Here is a 22,034-nt window from a genome sequence, read left to right as displayed (position 1 = left end):
GTCGAACAATCGCCGCCCGAGCTGTCTTCGTCAGCTAGTTTCACAATATCGTGCAATAGGTGTATTAATGTGATTTTTAGGTTTAACCCCGCAAACAATGCCAAAATAGTGTTTTCACTGCTTACAGAAAACTGAAATTTAAAAAAAAAATTTTTTATGAGGGTGACCCTCCCACACACTCGCTATCGAGCTGCCGCTCGGTCTGCGCAGCCTCATGCCTGGCACATACTGTCAACATTGTATATTTTTCCGTTTCCGCCCTTCCCCCCCCCCCCCTCAATATATATTTCACGGCTACGTTGCGACGGTACCAGCATACACAGTTGTTGACACCCATTACATCACTCCTGTCTAACAAATCATAAAGCTGTGGTGTTACGGTGGCGGCATAGTATTTCACCGTAACACCACAGCCACTCTAACCATTCATAATACATCTAACTATCCCTTTACAGCACTCCCTACACATTTCCCCTCGTCCTACTTTCCCAAACGTCAATAACACATCTCATACATCCAGTTCGCTGATTAACCCTTGTACCACGTCTACTGGATTGTTAGTTTCGTGTAAAATAAAATCGAATGGAGCAGTAATGTTCTACCTCTCGGTACCAACAGTGCTAAAAGTGGGGCAGTTATCTGTTGCATTATATACTCTTCAAAAAAAGTAGGGGATATTGAAATGCAACTACCTATGCAGGTTGTGATATGATAAATAGTCATGGGCACTTGACATGCTTTGAGAGTATCTTCACAGATGAAGAACTTATCGCCCCAACAGAACCACTGAGCTGCATGTGCGACACGCAATAGCGCCATACACGTGGGAGGAGTTCATTGTCAAATTTGACACTTCAAGGAAGGGTTGCTGAAAACTGCCGCTTGCTGGTTTATCCTATCCATGTTTGCTTTCCTATCGGTTCTTGCATAAGATTTACTGTTTAGCGCAATCTTTGCTTTAGTGTGTTACGTTAAATTTGATCGGGAGACGTGTTCGTCGACGTCAACGTCAACCGACAACACTGCAAGAATTGGCCGTGGCACTACAAGAGGAGTGGGTCAGATTGCCCAAAATCGTGATTGGACGGTTGATTAGGAGCATGCCACGACGAATTGTTGAATGTCTGAGGTTTGGTGGAGCAATTACTCATTATTAAGGCAAAAATCAAAAACGTCCATTTTCACTTTTGACAGTGTATCTCTTTGCGAGTGAAATGGGGCCGTCAGATAAGCCGCCCATATGAACTGTTTATGTTCATGTGTAGGCAATTGGCCAGTTATTAAAATACACTGGTTACCTCTAATAAAAACAGCAGTGCATTTCCGCATTTTTTTTATCGTTTCTGAATATCCCCTACTTTTTTAAGGGTATAATGAAGACAGTTATGTGGTCTGATATTATCTGCTGTAGAAACCTAGTATCACTACTTTGCTGTACATTTGTATGCAAGAAATAACTCATGACTCGGTCGTATAATAAAAAAGCCTTAATGTAAATTTAATATAAAAGGAATATTTACAACTATACATTATCAATATACAATTATACAAAAACAGCAGTATATATACAGCATGTATGGTTATAGATTACTAGTATTCAAATAAATTACTAGTATGTGAAATAGATTACTAGTATTTGAAATAGATTACTAGTATTTGAAATAGATTACCAGCATTTGAAATAGATTACAAGTATTTAAAAGAATAGGTTAGTTCGAAAAAAAAATAGACATTGAACAATACAAAGATTTGATTATCAATTATCTGTTAATTATCAAGAGACAGTTGATGCAAATAAGAATTGATTTTTTTGGGTGGGACGAAACAGAAGAATATATAATTTTTAGCACCCGATTTGCGTAGAACACTAGACTCGAGCGCCCGCTTGGTTTCGATTTTAGCATAAATTGAGACAATTGCATATAAATGAAGAACTATTATGAACAAAAATGTTAAAACAATGTACAAAAAAATATGTATACTTCTGTTAAAGTAATATATTAATATTACTAGACGAAATATGTAATTATCAACATATCGAGAGACAAAATTTAATTTGACGTGTTATAAAAATATGAGTGATAATTATATTGTGACATCATCTGTACCCATGAAAAACGGGCACATAAAAACTTCCACGTAAAACTTAGATAAAAATAGTTAAACAAATACTACTTTATGTAGTGGACAATTAAGATTTTTTTATGGGTTGAAAGTGATAATATTATAGATTTTGTTAATCGTACAGCTTACATACGACGTCATCTGGATAATCGCAAGTATGTATGTGGATATTGTAGACTAGATCTCGAGGACATTCATATATTTTGGGAATATATTTTGTACAGTATATAAACTTGGAACAAGATCTTGGATGAGCGAAGACACCATCTCGTTCTGGACATTGCAAATTGACTGAAAACAAACAGAGGTAAATATTTTATTTAGGAAGTTGTTGTCGCTATATTACTGCATAATTTTATATTAATACTAATATTCACGGATGACCTGGATTGTGCTGTCCTTAACGAGGGTGTTAATGCGATATGCTTTCTTTTCCCAACTAGGAATTATATAATTGAAATGCAAATATATACGATAGCTTACTGGTATTTATACCCGTCCTATCTTTTATCAGTACTAAACCATTTACAAGTACAATACTTTAACATTCATATTTATTATTCATATTTATTATTTATTTATATTTTTAAAGATTAAAGCCAAAAACATGAAGTAAGTATCAAGTTTTCTGATGAACAGCGGATACAACTTATATTTTACAGCTTAAAAATTAAATTTTGAAAATAATAATCATATCATTATTATCTTATAATTAAACATGAAAAGTTGTTATGTTAAATGGTGTAAATAATATATATTCACCTGCGTTAAAATCAGGGGGTGGATGATCAAATGACGATTCACCTTCATCTAAAATTAAAATAGCTAATATTATATGATTGTATTCCCTACATAATATTCCCATTATTCTTGACAATAAAGATGATTATAGTAGGTTAAAACAAAATATAGATAAATAGCATTTAGTAGTTAGTAAGGGTCGTAGATAAAGACGACGCAGAAAAAACAGCACTTAGTATCAGGGGCCTGCTTCACGAAATTTTAACTAAGATTAAATTCAAATTTTAGTAATTTAATTGGATAATATTAGATTGATTTTAGTGCTTAGCCAATGAAAATTGAAGTATCTACTAAAATGTGTACAAACACTATAATTGAATGTTTTAAATAAAATCTGAAAATGGCACGGAAGGTTTGAATTAAATTACAATTAAGAATATCAGACAAAATCACTTAAAACAAAAATAACCAATGTTTCCTTAAGGCAAAACAGTACTGAGCTGAGAACTAGACCACCTGGAAACTCGATTCACAGAATACGTAAAGAACATATTGATGCTTGTTATCTAAATACGTTATTTTATTCATAAATGAGGGTTGGGAGGTTAGGATGACAACATATAACCACTGAGAGGAAACAAAACATCGATATTAATACATGCAGGTAAGGAAAGGGGTTTGTAAACTGATGCAAGCCATATTAACATCAGCTATAAATTAAAGAAAGTAAAAATTACGAAAGCAAAAAAAAAAAAAAAAAAAAAAAAATCCAACCAATTAATAAAAAAAACTAACTTCAATTAAGAACTGTTTTACTTCATGAAATGCTCAACCTTTTAAAATGAACTTGTGTTACTTAAAGCCCTGGTCTAGAACAATACATTACAGTAGAATCTGCATTAAGCAGCCACCCAAGGGAATTTTCACAACTGACCGCTTAACGGGAGTGGCCTCTTAATAAAATCTCGTTGCTTTTTGTGCCGACATAAATTAAATATTACGCTTGGATGCATTGGAAGCGGTAAATTTGGCCGTCGCTGAATCTTGCGCCGAACGAAAATTCTTTACTCAAATCTCGGACATAACTTAACGGGAGTGGCCTCTTAATAAAATCTCGTTGCTTTTTGTGCCGACATAAATTAAATATTACGCATGGATGCATTGGAAGCGGTAAATTTGGCCGTCGCTGAATCTTGCGCCGAACGAAAATTCTTTACTCAAATCTCGGACATAACTTCTGTAAACTTGTCATTTTGTACCAACCTTCGATACTACTGTCTACCATTGTGATGCATTCGATAATATTTATCCATTTTTGTGAAGAAAATCGATGAATTCATTTTATTTTATCAAAAAAGCACATGAACAAAAAACATCGCTAATTTTATCACCTATTTACAGGGGGTGTAACTCTGTATGTAATATTATAGGAGGCGCTAAGAGAGATACTAGGTGATCGTGACAAAACTCGGTACTTTTATTTTATTCAATCAGTATCAAATAATGTGTCGTTACGCGTGAAAACAATGATCAGGTAAGTCGTTTAATAAAACAAAAGATTAATTAACAGATAATCCCGGGTTGATTGTTATTTTTACATTTCTTTTTACCTGATCAGTGGGGGTCCAGTTAATTAACTACTACTCTCGGGATTAGCGGGAGTGTTACAAAGAACGACAAGATGGTATCATTCAACAATGGCCGTTGAATGGGCCATGTTTTGTTGAATTTATTAGTAAAATAGTGACCGCTGGCCGCGTTAGAGGAGTGACCGTTGAATAAAGAGATGAAACAACAGAATTTCTACGGGGGGAATTTATCGTGACCGCTTACAAATAGATGTCGCTGAATAGGAGTGGCTGCTCATACAAATTCTACTGTACTTGTATAATTATGGCGCTTATTTAGCATAATGTTTGTTCTTACAAAATCTCTACATATGTCACCGGGATATATAAAGGAGGTATAATGCCACTTCTGTAATAAAATGAGGACACTTCCTGCAATAAACATAGTAGGGGCCACACTTAAAGCTTAAGGGATTCATTATAAATCCCCAAACTGTACAACTAAGCAATTACATTCTTAGTATAAAAGTCAGTACTCACCAAATTACATATTATTATATGGTAAAACTACATGTAACATATCTAAATAAACTTCGTTAATCTTGTAGACTGAAGTCATATATACTCAGTATGACAGATCATTAGTAACAATGCCCACATTGGTTAATATTAATGTTAACAGGATTGCAACAATCAAATGTTTTTCAATCATTCATTGGTTACACAATTTACATTATCATAGATTATTTTCAAAACTTAAGCATTACCATGCTTACAGAACACCATATTATTAAAAACCAAGTTCCGCCAAATCAACTAAACAAACAGATCTAAGGAACTGAAGTAAATAGACATCCAACGTTTTAAGCTTTTCATGTACATAAGCACTGCCTTACACCTTCTACCTATAGTTTAATTGCTCTCCGTGTATTTGATGGCGAAACTACAGATTGAAATATACTGTTTTGTTGTAGTAAGCATTTTTTGGTAGAAATCAAAGGAATCAATGCACCAAAATTTAATTTAATTTTAACTTAAATATTAGAACCGTGGGTGAATCATTTTCATTTTGACTTAAATTTTAGAACCGTGAGTGAAGGTGTAAGTCAGCTCTGAAAACTAAATTTGGAATAGAAGAGAAATGATTGCTACCCAAAGCTTACATCCCTATAATTCATGAACAGTTATAAAGCATCATTTGACATTTTTGAATTTTCGAAAAACTGTCAATGAAGCCAGGCAAATTACCAGACTGTTAGAAGAACTTTACAGTGGTCCAATATCATAATCTATACATAAAACAACACATTCAACTAAGTTTATATATTTGTATAATAAATTATTTGTATTAGGAACAACATGCTGGATTAATAATTAATAAAGAAAAGAACCGTCATCATATAAAATCATGCGAGAGCAATGACTATCAAAGATCGATGCAAGAAAATCCGTGTGAAATAGAAAGTAGAATAAAACAGACAAATATGGCCATTAGCAGTTAGAGAAAATAAAATAGCAAACTATATTGTGAATATTATTGAGATGTGAAATGGTGAATTAAATCAAACAAAATGCCCATTTTCAAGCATTCTTATATGAAATAGATATATGGATAAACAAAAAGTAAACAAATAAATAAATAAATATTGAAAAATAAAAAACATTAGAAAAACGTATAATCTTTGAAACTGATAAACTTCATAAATATTTACAAGAATAAATACCGTTTGAAAAGGAAATACCAAATTGAAGAATACTTTTTGAAATTTTTTAAAATAATTTTTGAAATTTTTTAAAATAATTTTTGAATTTTTTTAAAATAATTTTTGAAATTTTTTTAATAATTTTTGAACAAGTCTTAATAATTTTGAAAAGGTCTAAGTGATTTTTTAAAAAGTCTTAATAATTTTTGAGAAAAAAAAATTCTTTTTGAAAAATAACCAAATAACCAATACTTTTTAAATAAATAAACAATACTTTAAAAATATAAATTAACAATATAAATTTAAAAAGAAATGCGTTGAACAAAATTAATTAATTTTCAAAAAATAAATAATTTTTGAAAATAATAAATAATTTTTGAAAATAATAAATAATTTTTGAAAATAATTAATAATTTTTGAAAATAATTAATAATTTTTGAAAATAATTAATAATTTTTGAAAATAATAAAAATAATAAATAATTTTTGAAAATAATACACAATTTTTGAAAATAAATAATAAATAATTTCTGAAAATAAATAATAAATAATTTCTGAAAATAAATAATAAATAATTTCTGAATATAAAAATAATAAAAAAAATTTGAAAATAATAAAATAAATAATTTTTGAAAATAATAAAATAAATAACTTTTAAAAATGATAAAATAAATAATCTTTGAAAATAATAAAATAAATAATCTTTGAAAATAAATAAATAGAACATATTTGAAAAATAATAACAAAAATAATCAATAAAGTTTAAAAATAATAATAAATAGTATTGGATTCAATAAATAAAATTTGAAATATTGTTACTTACCATTCTGACTTATCATAGTATTACGTATACCTCCTGTTGTACAATCTGTAACTTCACTTTCAAAGTTACACAAAAATCGTAAATTATCAAAATATGTACCACGTGGACAACTAAATGTATACATTTCACCACCTATACATCTATAGAATCGGGAACATGAAATCGGGTCTCCATAGTAACCATCGTATATTGGTGGACACACAAAAGTAATCGAAGAAGCTTCTGTGATGGCATTTATATCAGGTACTGCAACAGAAATGGTTGTTGCATTATTTACAAAAACAATAATACCAGGCAAACAAATAAACGTTGAAAATAATATTCTTAACTATGAATGTTGGATTAAATAAATGACAGCAAAAAAAAAAAAACATTTGAATAAAAAAATAGCTGAATACTTTTGAAATCTTAATCAAATTTTGGAGCCGCGATGGTTCGCTAACCAGGAGGTCCCGTGTTCGATCCCGGTGTAGGCCGACAAAGTTCATCGAGATTTTTCGGCGTGATTTCCCATTATCAGCGGTGCATGGAACAACGTATAGTCGTTCGGATGTGACGAAAATCCCTAGAAGAACCCTTGACAGTTGGAATTCGAAATAAGAGTAGGCCGTAGCACCGCTGTCCGCGCAAAATTTCCTTGCATGAAGTACGCCTATCTTCATTAGACCAGTAGGAGCAAACATAAAGAACCCTTGGCTGTTGGCATTCGATATACGAGTGGGCCGTAGTACACTGTAATCGTATGGCCGTCTTCATTTAATCAAATTTAATGTAGTAACTTACAATTTTCGCCATGTTGTTCAATCGTTTCTGTTGGAAGAGTTGGAGATATAGGCTCTTTAAATCTGATTTCTGTATTTTCAGAATTTAGTCCTGTGCTTGCTGCGGTACTGTCCTGGTTTATACTTTCTTTAGTTTCGTCACATCCATCCACAAGGTGAGGCCAGGTACAAATGTGTTTGACCATATCAAAGACGGTGCCTGGTTTACACTGATGTTGGTATACCTTCCATTTAGTACAGAAATAATACACAGCACAATCTTCTATATCTCTGAAATAACCTTCTTCTTCTGGGCATTTGAAACTTCTATAGTCGATGACGCCCACATTAAGAACTATAAAATATACAACGATGATTAAAAAAATTCGCAAATATAATAGAAACAGTTCAATTTTGAAAGACGTGACTGTATTTGCCACTGGTGGTAAGTGTACAGACATAAGTTCACACCACCATTTGTTACATTATCTAAAAGCAGGCCAATATAACATCGTATTGGAGTAAAAAAATTTAACCTTGAGGCAAACCAATTAGTCAGTGTTATCTGAAATATGACTCAAATAGAATCAGACCCATAAACAACAGTAACATTTCTTTTCAAAGACTTAACATTATAATAAATCGTACAATAAATTTATGTTTTATGTTCATCAGAATTAAACATATTAATCTTGTTTTTCATCTATTGTTTTAAGAAAGATGTCAATCTGTAAAACATATTTCACAGTTCTTTAATAAAAAAAACCCATGACTTTGGTGTAGTCACGATAAGACAACTATAATTGGATTAACCTGTCACCTTTGCATTCCTACGTATTAATGTAAACATAATGTATAGAATGTGGAGAAAAACGTGAATCCTTAATCTCTTATTTCTGTCACGGAAATCTGCTCAGTTTCTGGCGACGCTTTATCTTAATCCATTAATCAAAACGGTTATTAGGATTAATAATTTACTTGGGTTAAAAAATAATTGGGTCAAGGTCAAATTTTGGAATTTTTAAAAAATAGAATAATTCACATCCTTCTTTCGGGCCCCATGGATTCTGCAGGATCTATTTCTGCTTCCCAATCAATCCACTCAACTTCATCACCCAAATCTAATGTCAATAAAAGAGGTAAATGTATGGTATCAAGTGGTGTTTTTATATAGTGTTCACAAATAAATCACATATCTGGTAGGGGCAATACAGAGCTATGTACAAACTATGTCTTTTCCTTTCCTTTTTGACTACTAGCTACACACTGATCCGCAGTGAATATTTGCTAGGCCGCTACAATCACTGATAAGGATGACATCGATGCGGCTTAATGAGCCAGAAATATTAACTTTTTTCCTGCGACAAATTAAATTCAAAAACATTTTTTTTATGTATTGGAAAAATAAATAAAGGTCTTATGTAAACAATGCACGCGCCATTCAGCCAATGATTGACGCCGCGTGCTGTGACAGCACGTGTTAAGGCAGTCATCTTTGACAGAGATTTATCACTAGACTCGTAATTCTCTGTGAAACAGATTGTACTAGCTAGTCAAAAAGGAACAACTTTCTGATTATGTAGTAAAGTAGCCCCCCCCCCCCCGCCAAGAAAAACAAACCAAAAAACAAACCAACAATAGACGTTATCTTTGTATAATGTAGGTCTGTCGTACTTAGGTAATAAAAGAGTAATTACTAATATAATTAGAAATTCAATAAATAATATAAGATAATTAATGAAATTAAATATTTTTATTCGAAAATGAAGATATACCAACACCATGTTAAATGTATTGAGATGAAACGGACGTATACAAGTTTTAATATTTAATAATAAAAATCGAAATGAAAATCTGAGACATCTTTATTTAGAATGAGATAAAGTTTGTTAAGTAGGTACCTTTAGGTACCTTTAATTTCAGTGAAAATGCGATTTGTTCAATATCGAAGTTAAAAACTGAATAGACCGAAATTAAATAAAGTCATGTCAATACTACTTTTTTTATCTGGAATAAAATCTTAATACACCGATCAGAAATAAATTAAAAGATGTAAAGAACTGTGGTACAAGGAGTTAACGAGGCTGAGAATGTTATATGTGGAAAGAAGAAAGAAACAAATACCAGAAGAGAAGAAATTAAAGAATATTGGTAAGATAATTATGGTATTATATAATCTGACACAAATGAGGTTGCAATCGGGCTTTAAATATGGGTATTAAAGGTGAACTAATATATGGGAAGGGTATTTGAAAGTTACCCTTATCCGGTGGTGTCATTGCTTCAAGAATAGACACCGCTGGCTTATCCTTTGGTTCCACTGCTTCAAGAATAGACATCCCTGGCTTATCCTCTGGTGTCACTGCTTCAAGAATAGTCACTTCCGCAGACTCCAGGGATTTTATCGGTTCTTCGACTTGCTGACTTTCACATCCGGGGATTTTATCAGCAGAAATGCACATCAGCATGTCGGTATCAAAGCCGTGGCCACTGCGACAATATCCTTTATATGGTACATCGGACAAACAATGGTAGAATATGGCGCAATTTTCCTCGTCTCGGAAGTGACCGTTAGGTAACGGACAAGCAAAGTCAAAAATGGATCCTGCAGGATAAACAATGTTTTTGGTATAATCGGACAAGGTGATATCTAAATAAGTATATTCCGTCGTTTGAGCTGAAATGTGTGATAAGGCACAAACACAGAAAAGATCGAAGAGAAAAACTAAACTGGCAGACATCTTGGATACTATACGAGTGTAAGCCTTGCACACTCCAAGGAAGCAAAGGCGCGCAAAACAATAGATCTCCGTCTCTTCAAAATGTCAAAACAATCTGAAGACAACCATTGTTAAAATACATATCAACAGACAATAGTCGCTTGTGATTGGCTAAAATTATAATTTATCTATTTAGCTTCCCTAAAAATGTTTGTGAAAGGTTAGTTATCTTGTAATGGATTAGCTAAATGGAGGTCTGTCAGTCACATTCGGCTTGTTACTATGATTTTTTTTCAAAAAGATATAGTTACCTATAAGGAAGTGATATTCATGTTGTAATAGGATCATTGCATGTTCGCTACACAAAACATTACATTTTCATGACAATACAAGACTTTAGCAGTATTTAAATCTTAGATACTAAATCTTAGACTACAGGGAATAAAAAAAATATTATAGCTTTAAAGGGGTGAACTGAATTAATCCCAGACCTGTATAAATATCTTCTATCAGTTCATTAATACCATTTTTGCTCCTTTTGTCAATATCATTTATTTTTAAGCATTCCCTCCGGCAAGCAAAGTAGATCTGAATAACTTTCACGCATATTAATAAACGACGGAAGTGTTCAATATTCAACAAGGCACATGTTAAAAGGGTTATGAATTTACTATCCGTCTCGATCACGAGATTTATAATGCAAGGGCAATAACTCTGGGTTGGGTAGCAATGTTGTTGTAATCGTATATGTCGACAGTAAACTTAAGTTAACCAGAATATAACTATGTAGCGCCGGGATTACAGAGAAGCTCTGAACAATTCCAGGTGACAAATCGTAATTACCTGGACGTTTAACTAAAACTTGGTCATTGGATTGGTTTTGTTGTATATCTACTGTTTGTTGTACTTTGATTGTATCTATAGGTTTATCATTTTCATCACAATCTGACACCATCTTAGACCAGGTACATTTACCTGTAATATAAAAAAAATTACATATAAATTGGGAAGGGCGTCCATTGTCCACTTACATTACATGCAGCCACACCCAAATCACCAGTCTACGGAGGTGTAGGTTTCTCAGATCAATAGTCATGCCAGAGCTTGCTCTCGTTTTATTATGGCTTGGTGACATGTAGAAAATTATTGCCGTTGCCACGTTCAGAGCAGGATACCCCTTGTCACGTACACGCTTAGAATCGAAATCCCACTGAACCCAAGACCTCCTGGTTAGAGAGCCACCGCGACTCCTTCACAATTAGAGAGAAGTGTATATATATTTTTATATATTTACCTAAATATACGTCAAACAGAGAACCACTTTCACATTCAAGTAATGCAGCATTATTATCAATACAATGATAATAGGCGCGACAGTTATCGGGTTTTCTATAATAACCATCTGGTTCAGGACAATCAAATTCAACAACAACTGAACCTTAAAAGAATTTAAAGTGTTAGTAAATATAATGAACTAAAAAAACATCACTTCTGAATTAAATTGTTATTGAATAACCTGCTCACTGTTTCTAAAGATACGACTTCCCGTTTGATGGGGATATGGTGGTTAAATGTTTGAATGGTGTATCTACGTATCTCATGTTGGATCTAAAGACCATGGGTCGTTTGTTTAAATCGGACACTATAATCTATTTTTACATGCCCTTACACAAGTAATTGGCGGGACCAGCACGTAACACAGTGTGGAAGAGTCTAAACAAAGGTCTAGGGTAAAGGGAAGTAATCGGGAGTCACTCGTTCATCATAGATCAGACCAACAAATATTTCCCAATTGCCTTTAATGTTAATTCTTGAAGCTCGGTTGGTCAATGGAAATTAGGATACACAAATTAAAAGACAATTTCGGAAGCTTTAAGCACGTGCGAAATAAAACAAGAGGGTGGTTTGTTACAAAACAACAAAATAATCTCAAAATAAACAGATAATACTTGCACAGTTCTAAATTTCGTTTCGTTATTTTATACTTTCGCTGGCCTCTACTTGGGTAGTAAAGACAAGTGAAACGAAATTTTGAACTATAAAAAACGAAACTAATTAGGATCTGTGTTTTAATCAGATTGCAAATAAAATTGCGTGTAACTCTCACTCTCACTCAATCAGAAGCAGAGTAGCAATAGATCGAATTGCTCATCTCTGTTCAGACTAAGCTGATCCGAAAATGTTCATCGTTAAACTCAGTTAAGACATCTACACCCAATCAACATCTACTCCAAGTTTATACATTCTTCCCCACTTAGAAGCAGGGTTACTGTATTTCAGACAGACTGACAGACCAATTTTCCTAATAACCTGCATTTTCCGAAAGGCGGTGGAGAATTTTATGCAATCCAATCAAAGTTACCTTTTGTTATTATATCTTTATCACCCCGTGTCAATGATTTACAGTCTCTAACAAGATTTTCCCATGTACACTTATTGCGTACTCTGTCGAATAGGGTGCCATGCATACATTGTCTTCTAAAAGCATTTCCAAGGATACATTCAAAGTAAAAGGAACAATCGTCTAAATCGGGATAATAACCATGATCTTTGGGGCAGTTGAATTGAACTTTCCCTAGAATTAAAAGGAATTAAATATAAGTACAAAGGGATGATAATATTATCAATTGGAAAATTAAAACAAAAAATCAACCAATAATCCACCATACAAACATTATCTTTAAACAATAAATAAGTATAACTCAACAACACAATAAGAGATAATATTAAACAATTTCAAAATCAAAACTGATTACTGTTTTGGAAAGGAGAGTATTTTATCTGTATATTACAATCTATAAACTCGATCAAGCAAAACAAAATAATAAAATATGGCTGGTGGGTTGGTAAATATTTTATTGATTAATACGTGGAAGGAAAGTGGCAAAAGGTCAATTATTGTACAACTTAAGAATGTTTAATTTTAGTAAGTAAGGTGCTTGTTAATTTAACAGGCGGTTCCATGGTTGAAAAAGTCCCTGTGAATATTCCAGTCTGGATCTCCCTTCTCAGTGATGTAAGGCTGGAGGCCTGAAAGGAACAGCGTTTAGTCGTTCGGTGGGACGGGAACCTGAACTGTCGTGTATATATTGACAGTCTGCGTACACCCATGGGCCCAATCAACCGAATAATATTAGTTAGTAACATCAGAACCGTGATAATGATTGAATGGAAATTACCAGATATAACCCATAGGGTGGTGCAGGGTTTCGGGGTTTATCGGGTTTGGTAGTATCCACAATATCACATACTTACCAGGAGTAGTCGGGGTAAGGAATTCCATATTCTCCGGTTCACCATAATACAGACAGCCTTCAACTTCTGATTTAGGTGCACAGCCCAAGATATCATTATCAAAGAACTCTTGTGGTGGACATATCCTTTTATAAGGTGCCCAGTTAATACAGTAGTAGTAGTTCCGACAGTTGAAGGGATCTCGATAAAATCCCTCAATATTAGGACATCGGAAATCAGAGAAAAAACCTGAAACCATTTTATCACTTGAATCAAAGGAACTTATCAATCCGTATATTGTTTTAACTAACACTGGTCTTAAGAAATGTAAGTAACCATGCATTGAAACCAGAAAAAATCATTTGAAAAGTAAAATGGTTCTGTTCTATATAGCTATGATATACTGGAATGGAATGGTTTTGTAGAATCATTTGAAAATGCTGGGAAGGGGTGGGTGGGATTGATAGGGAATCAACAATTAATTTGATCAGAGGTAAATGAACACCCGTTAACATAAAAGAAATATGATTGGTGCCATAAAAGGATGTAAGCTAAAGGAATTATGTTAGATATCATTATGAAAAAGTTAGGGATAGTAATGGGTTTTGTTGCATGATGACTGGATACTCTGAACAGGGAAATTACAGTCTGAAAGAAGGTTAGGTTCGGAGAAGAATGTATGGAAGGAATGGATATAACAGCTAACATGAACCGAAGCATGTCCAGCAGAAAGAGAGAGAGAGAGTGAAATGGGGTTTAACATCCACTCAACACAACATTTCGGGACTAACACATGGTGTAATTTTATTTCAATAAATCGCTTGCGCGTAGGGGTCTTTAGCAGTAGGGGGGGGGGGGGGCGGAGGACCCGAAGAAAACCCACGAGGTTGGACAGGCGACCTTACTCCTTGTCACGTACAACTGGGGAATCGAAACCACGCCAGTTTACTCAATGGCTGACCTTATGATATAGTGCGCACGTGCTAACCATTCGGCCATCTAGCAGAAAGACCTGGGCCCTTATTCACGAAAACTTAAACCAAGATACAATCGAAATTTTAATAAATACTGCAATTCGATTGGCTGACCAGTAAAATCAATTTGCATATATCCAATGAAGTTGTAGTATTTCTTAAAATTTCGATTGTAACTTAGTTTAAGTTTTCGTGAATAAGGGCCCTGTTCGTAATTCTATATAATATGGAACCATCGCGCCACCATGTGATAAAGTGACTTAGAGCAAAGCGTATTAAAAATAATACATTGGGATTCTAATAATGGAAAAAAGATGATTGAAATAAAATAACTGCTTACAGGAAGGACCATTCACCAATGCAGCTTAATGAAGAACTGACACCTAAATGACAAATATGAAATGCGAGGAGATGAATGTAATTTGCAGGATACGATAAAATGGTATTGGTTAAGAAATATAACTAGGAACTGGCACAAAGAGGTGATATTGTTGGTGTTGATATATTGGCATGACAAATAAGGATAAGAGTGGTGTTGGGTTACAAGGAAGATGTATACATATATAGATAAAAGTTTGCTGGAAGTGTAAATGATCCGGGTGAATCGGGTTGTAAATTCAGTTAACGGAAATTGTTTATAATTAGGACAAGGATATAGTCAGTTAAGATAAGCTGTCCCTTTTCTCTCTTTATTAAATAATTATATCAGCACCATTACAAATGCATAGTGAGGTGGGTAACAGTTGGTCTAATATGTGATTAAATGGCGACAATGGGTAAAATGTGTATTTTCAGTACAAACCAAGATGAGGGTATTGTCTTCTAACCTTTTGGTATGTACACAATGATTGTTCAGGAACGCACTGATATTTGTACTGTGTTCCTTTGGCCGGACATATCCATCTATTCATTTGATTAAACCCACCCCAGTTAACCCTCTAAGCCAGTATCTATACATTCGACTCCAATATTAAGCCTTTGTGGGGATTAATAGCGACTCATTTCTACATCTCTATCGTTTTGTGTAAATCGGATTATCTATCTGTTCTCATGTGATTGCATCGTCACAAATACTTTCTGGACAACAGTCAGTGCATACTAGATTCAAATCCAAGTTTAGGATTTTCCTTGCTAGAGAATTTTCGTACATTAGCCAAATCGCTATATGTCAACAGACATTCAATAACAGTCTGTAACGGTATTTCCATCACGAAATTAAATCAACTCAATTTACAACACTCTTTAATTCTAAATGCTCAAATTATTTAACTAGCTCAGAGCAACAAGGGGGGCGGGAAGTTTTCTCAGGGGTGCTGTAATATTGACGGACAATGTATATCGATTTTTCTCTGGTCGAAAATTTTTCACATGGGGGACGAAACTTTTTCAAGGGGGGGGGGGGGGCTGAGCCCCCCTAGTTACGGGCCTGTCTTCAACAAACTATTAAATCTATTGCAAAATATGGTTTATAAGAACCAGTTAAATAAATAGTTGGCTATATAAAGAAGAATAACCATTAACAGAACACTGTTTTTATGGGATACAATCACTAGTTTTTATGGGTGGAACATCTCCAGAACCACCCACAACATACAGTTAAATGAAATGAGGTTAGACACTCGCCGCTAACATTCTGTTAATGTGTTTACCGATCGCTAAATGCCACTTAAAGATTAAGAATAACCATATACATGTATGTAAAATTCACGACTAAAGTCATTGTTCTAAGAGTTACATGAACAACGCCAGGATGCCCATAATTCCAACTGTCAAGAGGTTAATTACGTATATACACTGACCAGTCTGCATCTTTAATAAGATTCGTCGTTACATTCTAATTCTTCCCGAAGAGCTAGCCTGGAGGTCGGGTGTTCGATCCCTGCATTGGCCGAGAAAGTTCATCCAGATTTTCCGGCGTGGTTCCCCCTTGTCAGTGATGCAGGACGGAGGGCCTGACAAGGACAGCTGTCTAGTCCTTCGGATGAGACGAAAAACCGAGGTCCCGTGTATACATTGGAATGCACGTAAAAGATCCCTTGGCAGTTGGAATTCGATATAAGAGTAGACGCGTGGATAGTGCCGCTGCCCGGGCAAAATTTCCCTCATAGCACACTGTATGGCGTATGCCCGTCTTCATTAGCCCAGCATAGGAGCAAAACAGTAGGACGTTAAACCCCATTTCATTTCATTTCATTTCTTCCCGAAGAGTCACCGAATGTGATGTCATTATAAAAACATGACTGCGATATTGCTTTTATCATGGTTTTATTATATGTAATATTCGTGCGAGTTCCCATGCGTTTGAAATTATAATAGAACCAGGACCTTTAAATTCAACGAAGCTGCAGATTAAATCAATTTCTACAAAAGAAGACTATTCGTGTATCACTTTTCTGTGTTTGTATCTGTTGTCTTTAATTGTTGTTTTTGAGATGATTATTTACATCAAACAAACGACGGCCTTTTCAACAATATGAACGTGAGAGCGAGCTGTTTAAATGGCTTAATGTTACCTAAAAGTCAATATGATTTCCTAATTACTTGTTTGTACGACACGGTATAACTGTAACAATTGGGCCGCTAATAACAGTGTAAAATTATTAAATATAAATTGTTATGGGCGTTTTAACCCGACAAAGAAACGGGCTTGAAATAATGTTTTTCTCGCTCCACGTCGATATTCTATTCGTAAGTTCAGTTTGTTAAAGATATATTGTAGGTCCCTAGAAACTTTTACCCTTGTCTTGTGGGGTTTTATTAAAGGAAATAATGACTTTTGGTTGCCATATGATTCAAGTGCCAGGAAAACCATGCGTAGAAGACGTTCGCTCGTACAATCGAACTCTGATATTTGTTGATCGACTTTCCTAACCATGTAGAACAAACCCAGCGACCTTTTCCAAACCACTCAATATTGTAAGCTGGAATCTTTAAACAAGCTAGTTCGGTTATTTCTTCGCATTTTGGGCTTTAGTTTGGATTCGTAATCGTAAATTTATCAATCTGAGATTGCCCCTCCTTTAACCTGATAACTATAACGACACTCCCCTTGACAGCACACTAAATATCGACTCAAAATACTTACTCTCAGCAGCATATGTTATTGTTGTACTAGCGGGCACATCTTCGGTATCAAGTGTACCAGAACTAGTTTCAACTGCGGATGTTCTGGGAACTACTGATGGCTTGAAGTCCATGGCGTGAAATGGAACACTTTCGTTGATGCCCTGATTATCTAATACTGTCGTCAATCGGGTTTCTTCTCGTAATTCAGTTGGATCGCCCTTCTCATCTGTGATGTCCACTTTGCTGTTTTTAGAGGACGATGGTAGGCCTCTCCTACCACGCTTGTCACATTCTGGTACGTCATCGGGCCACGAACACACTGAATTACTTTCAGACCAATAGGTACCCGGGACACAATTGAGCTGGGTGCCGATTCTATTTGAACATTGGTAATATTTATCACAGTCAGTGGGGTGGGGGTACAGCCCATCTATTATTGGACACAAGAATTGGTGACAAGTTACATGGCTTATTACAAGAACTGAAAGAAAACATAGAAAAATGGTTAAATTTAAATTTCAGTTTCGACATTGAAACCGCTGATCGTCATTTGGATTTTCCGGGCAATATCTATTGTTGAATGTACTAGTATCTTGATCAAGAAAACTTAAAAAATACGAACGTTGGATGACCCCACCGCTTAGATTCAGTCGGATTAAAAACAGATCTATCGAACATGTATGTATATGCGGCGCTGACCTGTTCATGTTTTTGAAACTAAATCAGAGGATTATATCAGTTCTTCTTAGCGTCCAAAAATATTCCCTCTGAAATACCCCCCCCCCCCACACACACACACACACACACGCCAATTACTATTTTGAAATATCCTATTTTTTTAAATATTCGGAAGAGGGCACTTGAAAAGGAAACTTCTGACTTTTCATCTTAACACAAGAAAGATAAAACAGTACATTGCCAAAACAACTGAATCTTAAAATAGTGATAATCGTTAACTAAAAGCGTGTAAAAATCACATATTTTCGAACCTGAATGCAATTAAACGATACATGCCAAAAGTTCGATATGTATTTATTCTTCTCTTTTTCAGCCGTTTTATTTTTTTCCTGATCTCTATTTGAATTTCTTTATTTACAGGATCCTTTTGTGCGCACTCGTTCATCGATAGTTTTTGATACAGGAAAATCGACCAGGGAAACAAGTAAAACCAATCGGATTGAAAATAATCTGTGTACATTAAGTGAAAAAAAAAAAGAAACAGATGGCTAAACAACAGCGGATTAAAAACATCAGTAAAGCAATCAGAATTTAAGCAACGTCAAATTTCACATTTTTTCAGCAAAAATGAAATGAAATGAAATATTGTTTAATGGCACGTCGGCTCCAACCTGGCTATATTTCGCCAAATTTTCCAGCAAAATAAAAGTTATAAAAATTGTCTTGTCTCAACCTGATTCTAGTTGATGGAACACGAACAACCAGCGTTACCCAACTAGTGTAGAGAGAGAGAAATGGGGTTTAACGTCCACTCGACACAAACTAGGTCATTTCGGGACTAACATATGGTTTAATTTTATTTCAATAATTCGCTTGAGCGTAGGGGTCTTTAGCAGTGGGAGGAAACCAGAGGACCCGGAGAAAACCCACGAGGTTGGACAGGCGACATTAATACTTGTCACGTACAACCGGGGATCCGAAACCACGCCAGTTGACTCAATGACAGGCCTTATGATACAGCGCGCACGTGCTAACGATTCGGCCATCAACCCCCCCCCCCTCCAACTAGTGTACGCTACAAAGTATGTATATGAGATCATTTTAACCCAAGAACCATTTTAACCCAAGAGAAACTTAACTTCGAATTAAAATGACCCTGTATTCAAGTGTTACCCCATTGCGTTGACATGTGAACCTTTCTTGGTACCGCAAGTATTACTTTGATTTAGAAAACACAATATAAGGTTGCCCCTCCTTTAACCTGATAACTATAACGACACTCCCCTTGACAGCACACTAAATATCGACTCAAAATACTTACTCTCAGCAGCATATGTTATTATTGTTCTAGCGGGCACAAGTTATAAAATAATAAATGCTTGCGGCGTTCTTCTTTTTGTGAGTCGAGTAAACAAAAGTTCAGTATCTTTGACGCCTAAGATATTTCTGGTATCGTCTACATCACCATTCATTATTCAATTAATTTACCGCATGGTACCCCAAAGATCATTTCATGGAAATAAGGAACGTTAAAGAGAAGTTCAACTCATCGGATCGGCTTACATGGTCATGAATATCATATCCTTACACTGCAAATTATACGACCCGGGCATCCATTTAAGGGGGCGGGAAGCTCTAATCAAGGATGGAAACAGAATTAAGTCTTTTGAAATTATCGCTGTTAAAAATCAGAAAAGACTAAATTTATATGGTAATAGAGAGAGGGAGAAATGGGGTTTAACGTCCACTCGACACAAACTAGGTCATTTCGGGACTAACATGGTTTAATTTTATTTCAATAATTCGCTTGCGCGTAGGGGTTTTTAGTAGTGGGAGGAAACCGGAGGACCCGGAGAAAACCCACGAGGTTAGACAGGCGACCCTACTCCTGGGGTTTCGAAACCACGCCAGTTGACTCAATGACAGGCCCTTTGATACAGCGCGCACGTGCTAACCATTCGGCCATCCAACCCCCTATATGGTAATAATAAGAACCTTACATGAATAGAATCAAACTGATTGGAAGCAGAAGTTTTATCTAATCGACAAGGGGCTAACAATAAAAAGTTATGAACATTTAGATATTTTTGATTATGTTCTGTTATCCATGTAGTATCAAAGAGAAAAGAATGCAATCCATGTAATATAAGTTTCCTGGGGCTAAACAAGGATCTTAAGTTTTTAGTCATATATATTATAAAACGAAAATATTCTCTTTTCCTAATACCCTCAACAGATTTTAATTTGATATCACATAAATACATGTTTGATAAGAAAAAAATATGAATTACTAATTATTGAGTTTCCCTTTGCAGTGTGAAGAGAAAGGGGATAATCTGTAATCCACGAATTTTATCTTTATCCATTATTGTATGCTAGAAATGAAGATGCTACTAGTGTTATCCTCGCATATCTGCATATTATTGAAATCTAGATGTCAGTGGTATACACTACCGTCGAAATTCCATCAAATTCTAAAATTTAATTGCAAATAAAATAATAAAATAACTAATAAGTTAAAAATTTAAGAATATATAATCCAATACAGTAAAACTGGTGAGAAATAAAAAGTACTTACCCGTGCTAACGATATAAGATATCCACATTTTTCTAGAAGGTAGTGAAGTCGACGGCTGATTGTTGTTCGAATGCTTCTCGTGATCTCTTCCGATACTTTAGACGTAGAATGGTTAAATACCACTGTTCAGTGATTGTGTTATTTTTGGTCTGGCCAACTCCCCCGTGCCGCGAACCGCTGTAACAAGCTAGCTCCTGACTGTGACGTCATGTAATAGACGGCCAGTCGAAAATCCACCAGAGTTTGCTGAAAGCACGTCAAAAATCACTAGTTGGCTGATGATGGCACAAGTGACAACGATAACGTAACGAGTTCTGTTAGACAACATCAAAGAAAAGTAAAGTACAAGTTTCTTTTCGACTAAACTGTTCGTGAATAAACGACTTTTTCTTGTATTGTGAAAAGAAACTGAATTTGCAAACTTTTGGAATGCATAGATCTATTATTAACTACTTAACATTGTTATTCCGACAGATAACATGGGATTTCGTCGGTTTTGTGTGAAGTAAAACGCCGCACATTTTTGGCAAGTCAGTTCAATCGATTAGCAAATAATTAAGGTCTTTCATTTTAGAAAATTGCAAAAATATCTTTACAAGACAACGTTTAACACTCACTGATAACTGTAATTCAGAATTTACGAAGCTCACAATAACGGGAATGCAATGAAGAGATAAATAATGCACACTACCATTTCAGTGCCACTGATTCTGCAAGAAAACAAAATCCAAAGAGTGTATGTCTTCGGCGCTCTGAAGATTAAAACATCTATGGGCGAGAGCTTTGGCATCTAGACTGCAATGGTAATCATGATACCGATATCGAGAACATTTCAGGATCTTTATACATAAGTAATCAAATTATATTCTCGATGATGAATCATAAATAGGATATCGCCAAACACCGAGCCCTGTGGAAGCCCATATTCCGCTGCGATTGCGAGGGTAACACCTTTGTGAAGTGGTAGTTTGCAAAGGTGTCACTGTAAACTTTAAAGAATCACTGAATATATTATTGCAATTCCTGTATTCTTCAGCTGCGAAAAAAATTCTAAAGATAGATGTT

The 22,034-nt window shown here is 34.8% G+C and overlaps 1 protein-coding gene across 5 annotated transcripts; it reads right to left on the bottom strand.

Moving 5' to 3' along the window:
• Window positions 1–1,472: 1,472 nt before the first annotated feature.
• LOC126825102 (chitin-binding domain protein cbd-1) lies at window positions 1,473–21,160 on the bottom strand. 5 transcript variants are annotated; one of them, XM_050554583.2, is made up of 11 exons: window positions 20,970–21,160; window positions 17,733–18,194; window positions 13,695–13,922; window positions 12,802–13,014; window positions 11,734–11,877; window positions 11,283–11,414; window positions 9,980–10,324; window positions 7,742–8,074; window positions 6,959–7,204; window positions 2,887–2,934; window positions 1,473–2,415 (listed from the first exon to the last, which is right to left on the bottom strand). In XM_050554583.2, the coding sequence occupies exons 1-11, from the start codon at window positions 20,995–20,997 to the stop codon at window positions 2,237–2,239; spliced, it is 2,358 nt and encodes a 785-aa protein (XP_050410540.2). In that variant the 5' UTR covers window positions 20,998–21,160; the 3' UTR covers window positions 1,473–2,236. The 5 variants fall into 5 exon arrangements, with proteins under 5 accessions (XP_050410540.2, XP_050410542.2, XP_050410541.1 ...); XM_050554585.2 differs by lacking the exon at window positions 9,980–10,324; XM_050554584.2 differs by lacking the exon at window positions 13,695–13,922.
• Between the last annotated feature and the right edge of the window lie 874 nt (window positions 21,161–22,034).

This window comes from Patella vulgata, chromosome 6 (genome assembly GCF_932274485.2).
Source record: "Patella vulgata chromosome 6, xgPatVulg1.2, whole genome shotgun sequence".
NCBI classification, from domain to species: Eukaryota; Metazoa; Mollusca; class Gastropoda; family Patellidae; genus Patella; species Patella vulgata.
The sequence above is the reverse complement of the archived record's forward strand: the minus strand, read 5'-3'. Positions and strand labels throughout refer to the sequence as shown.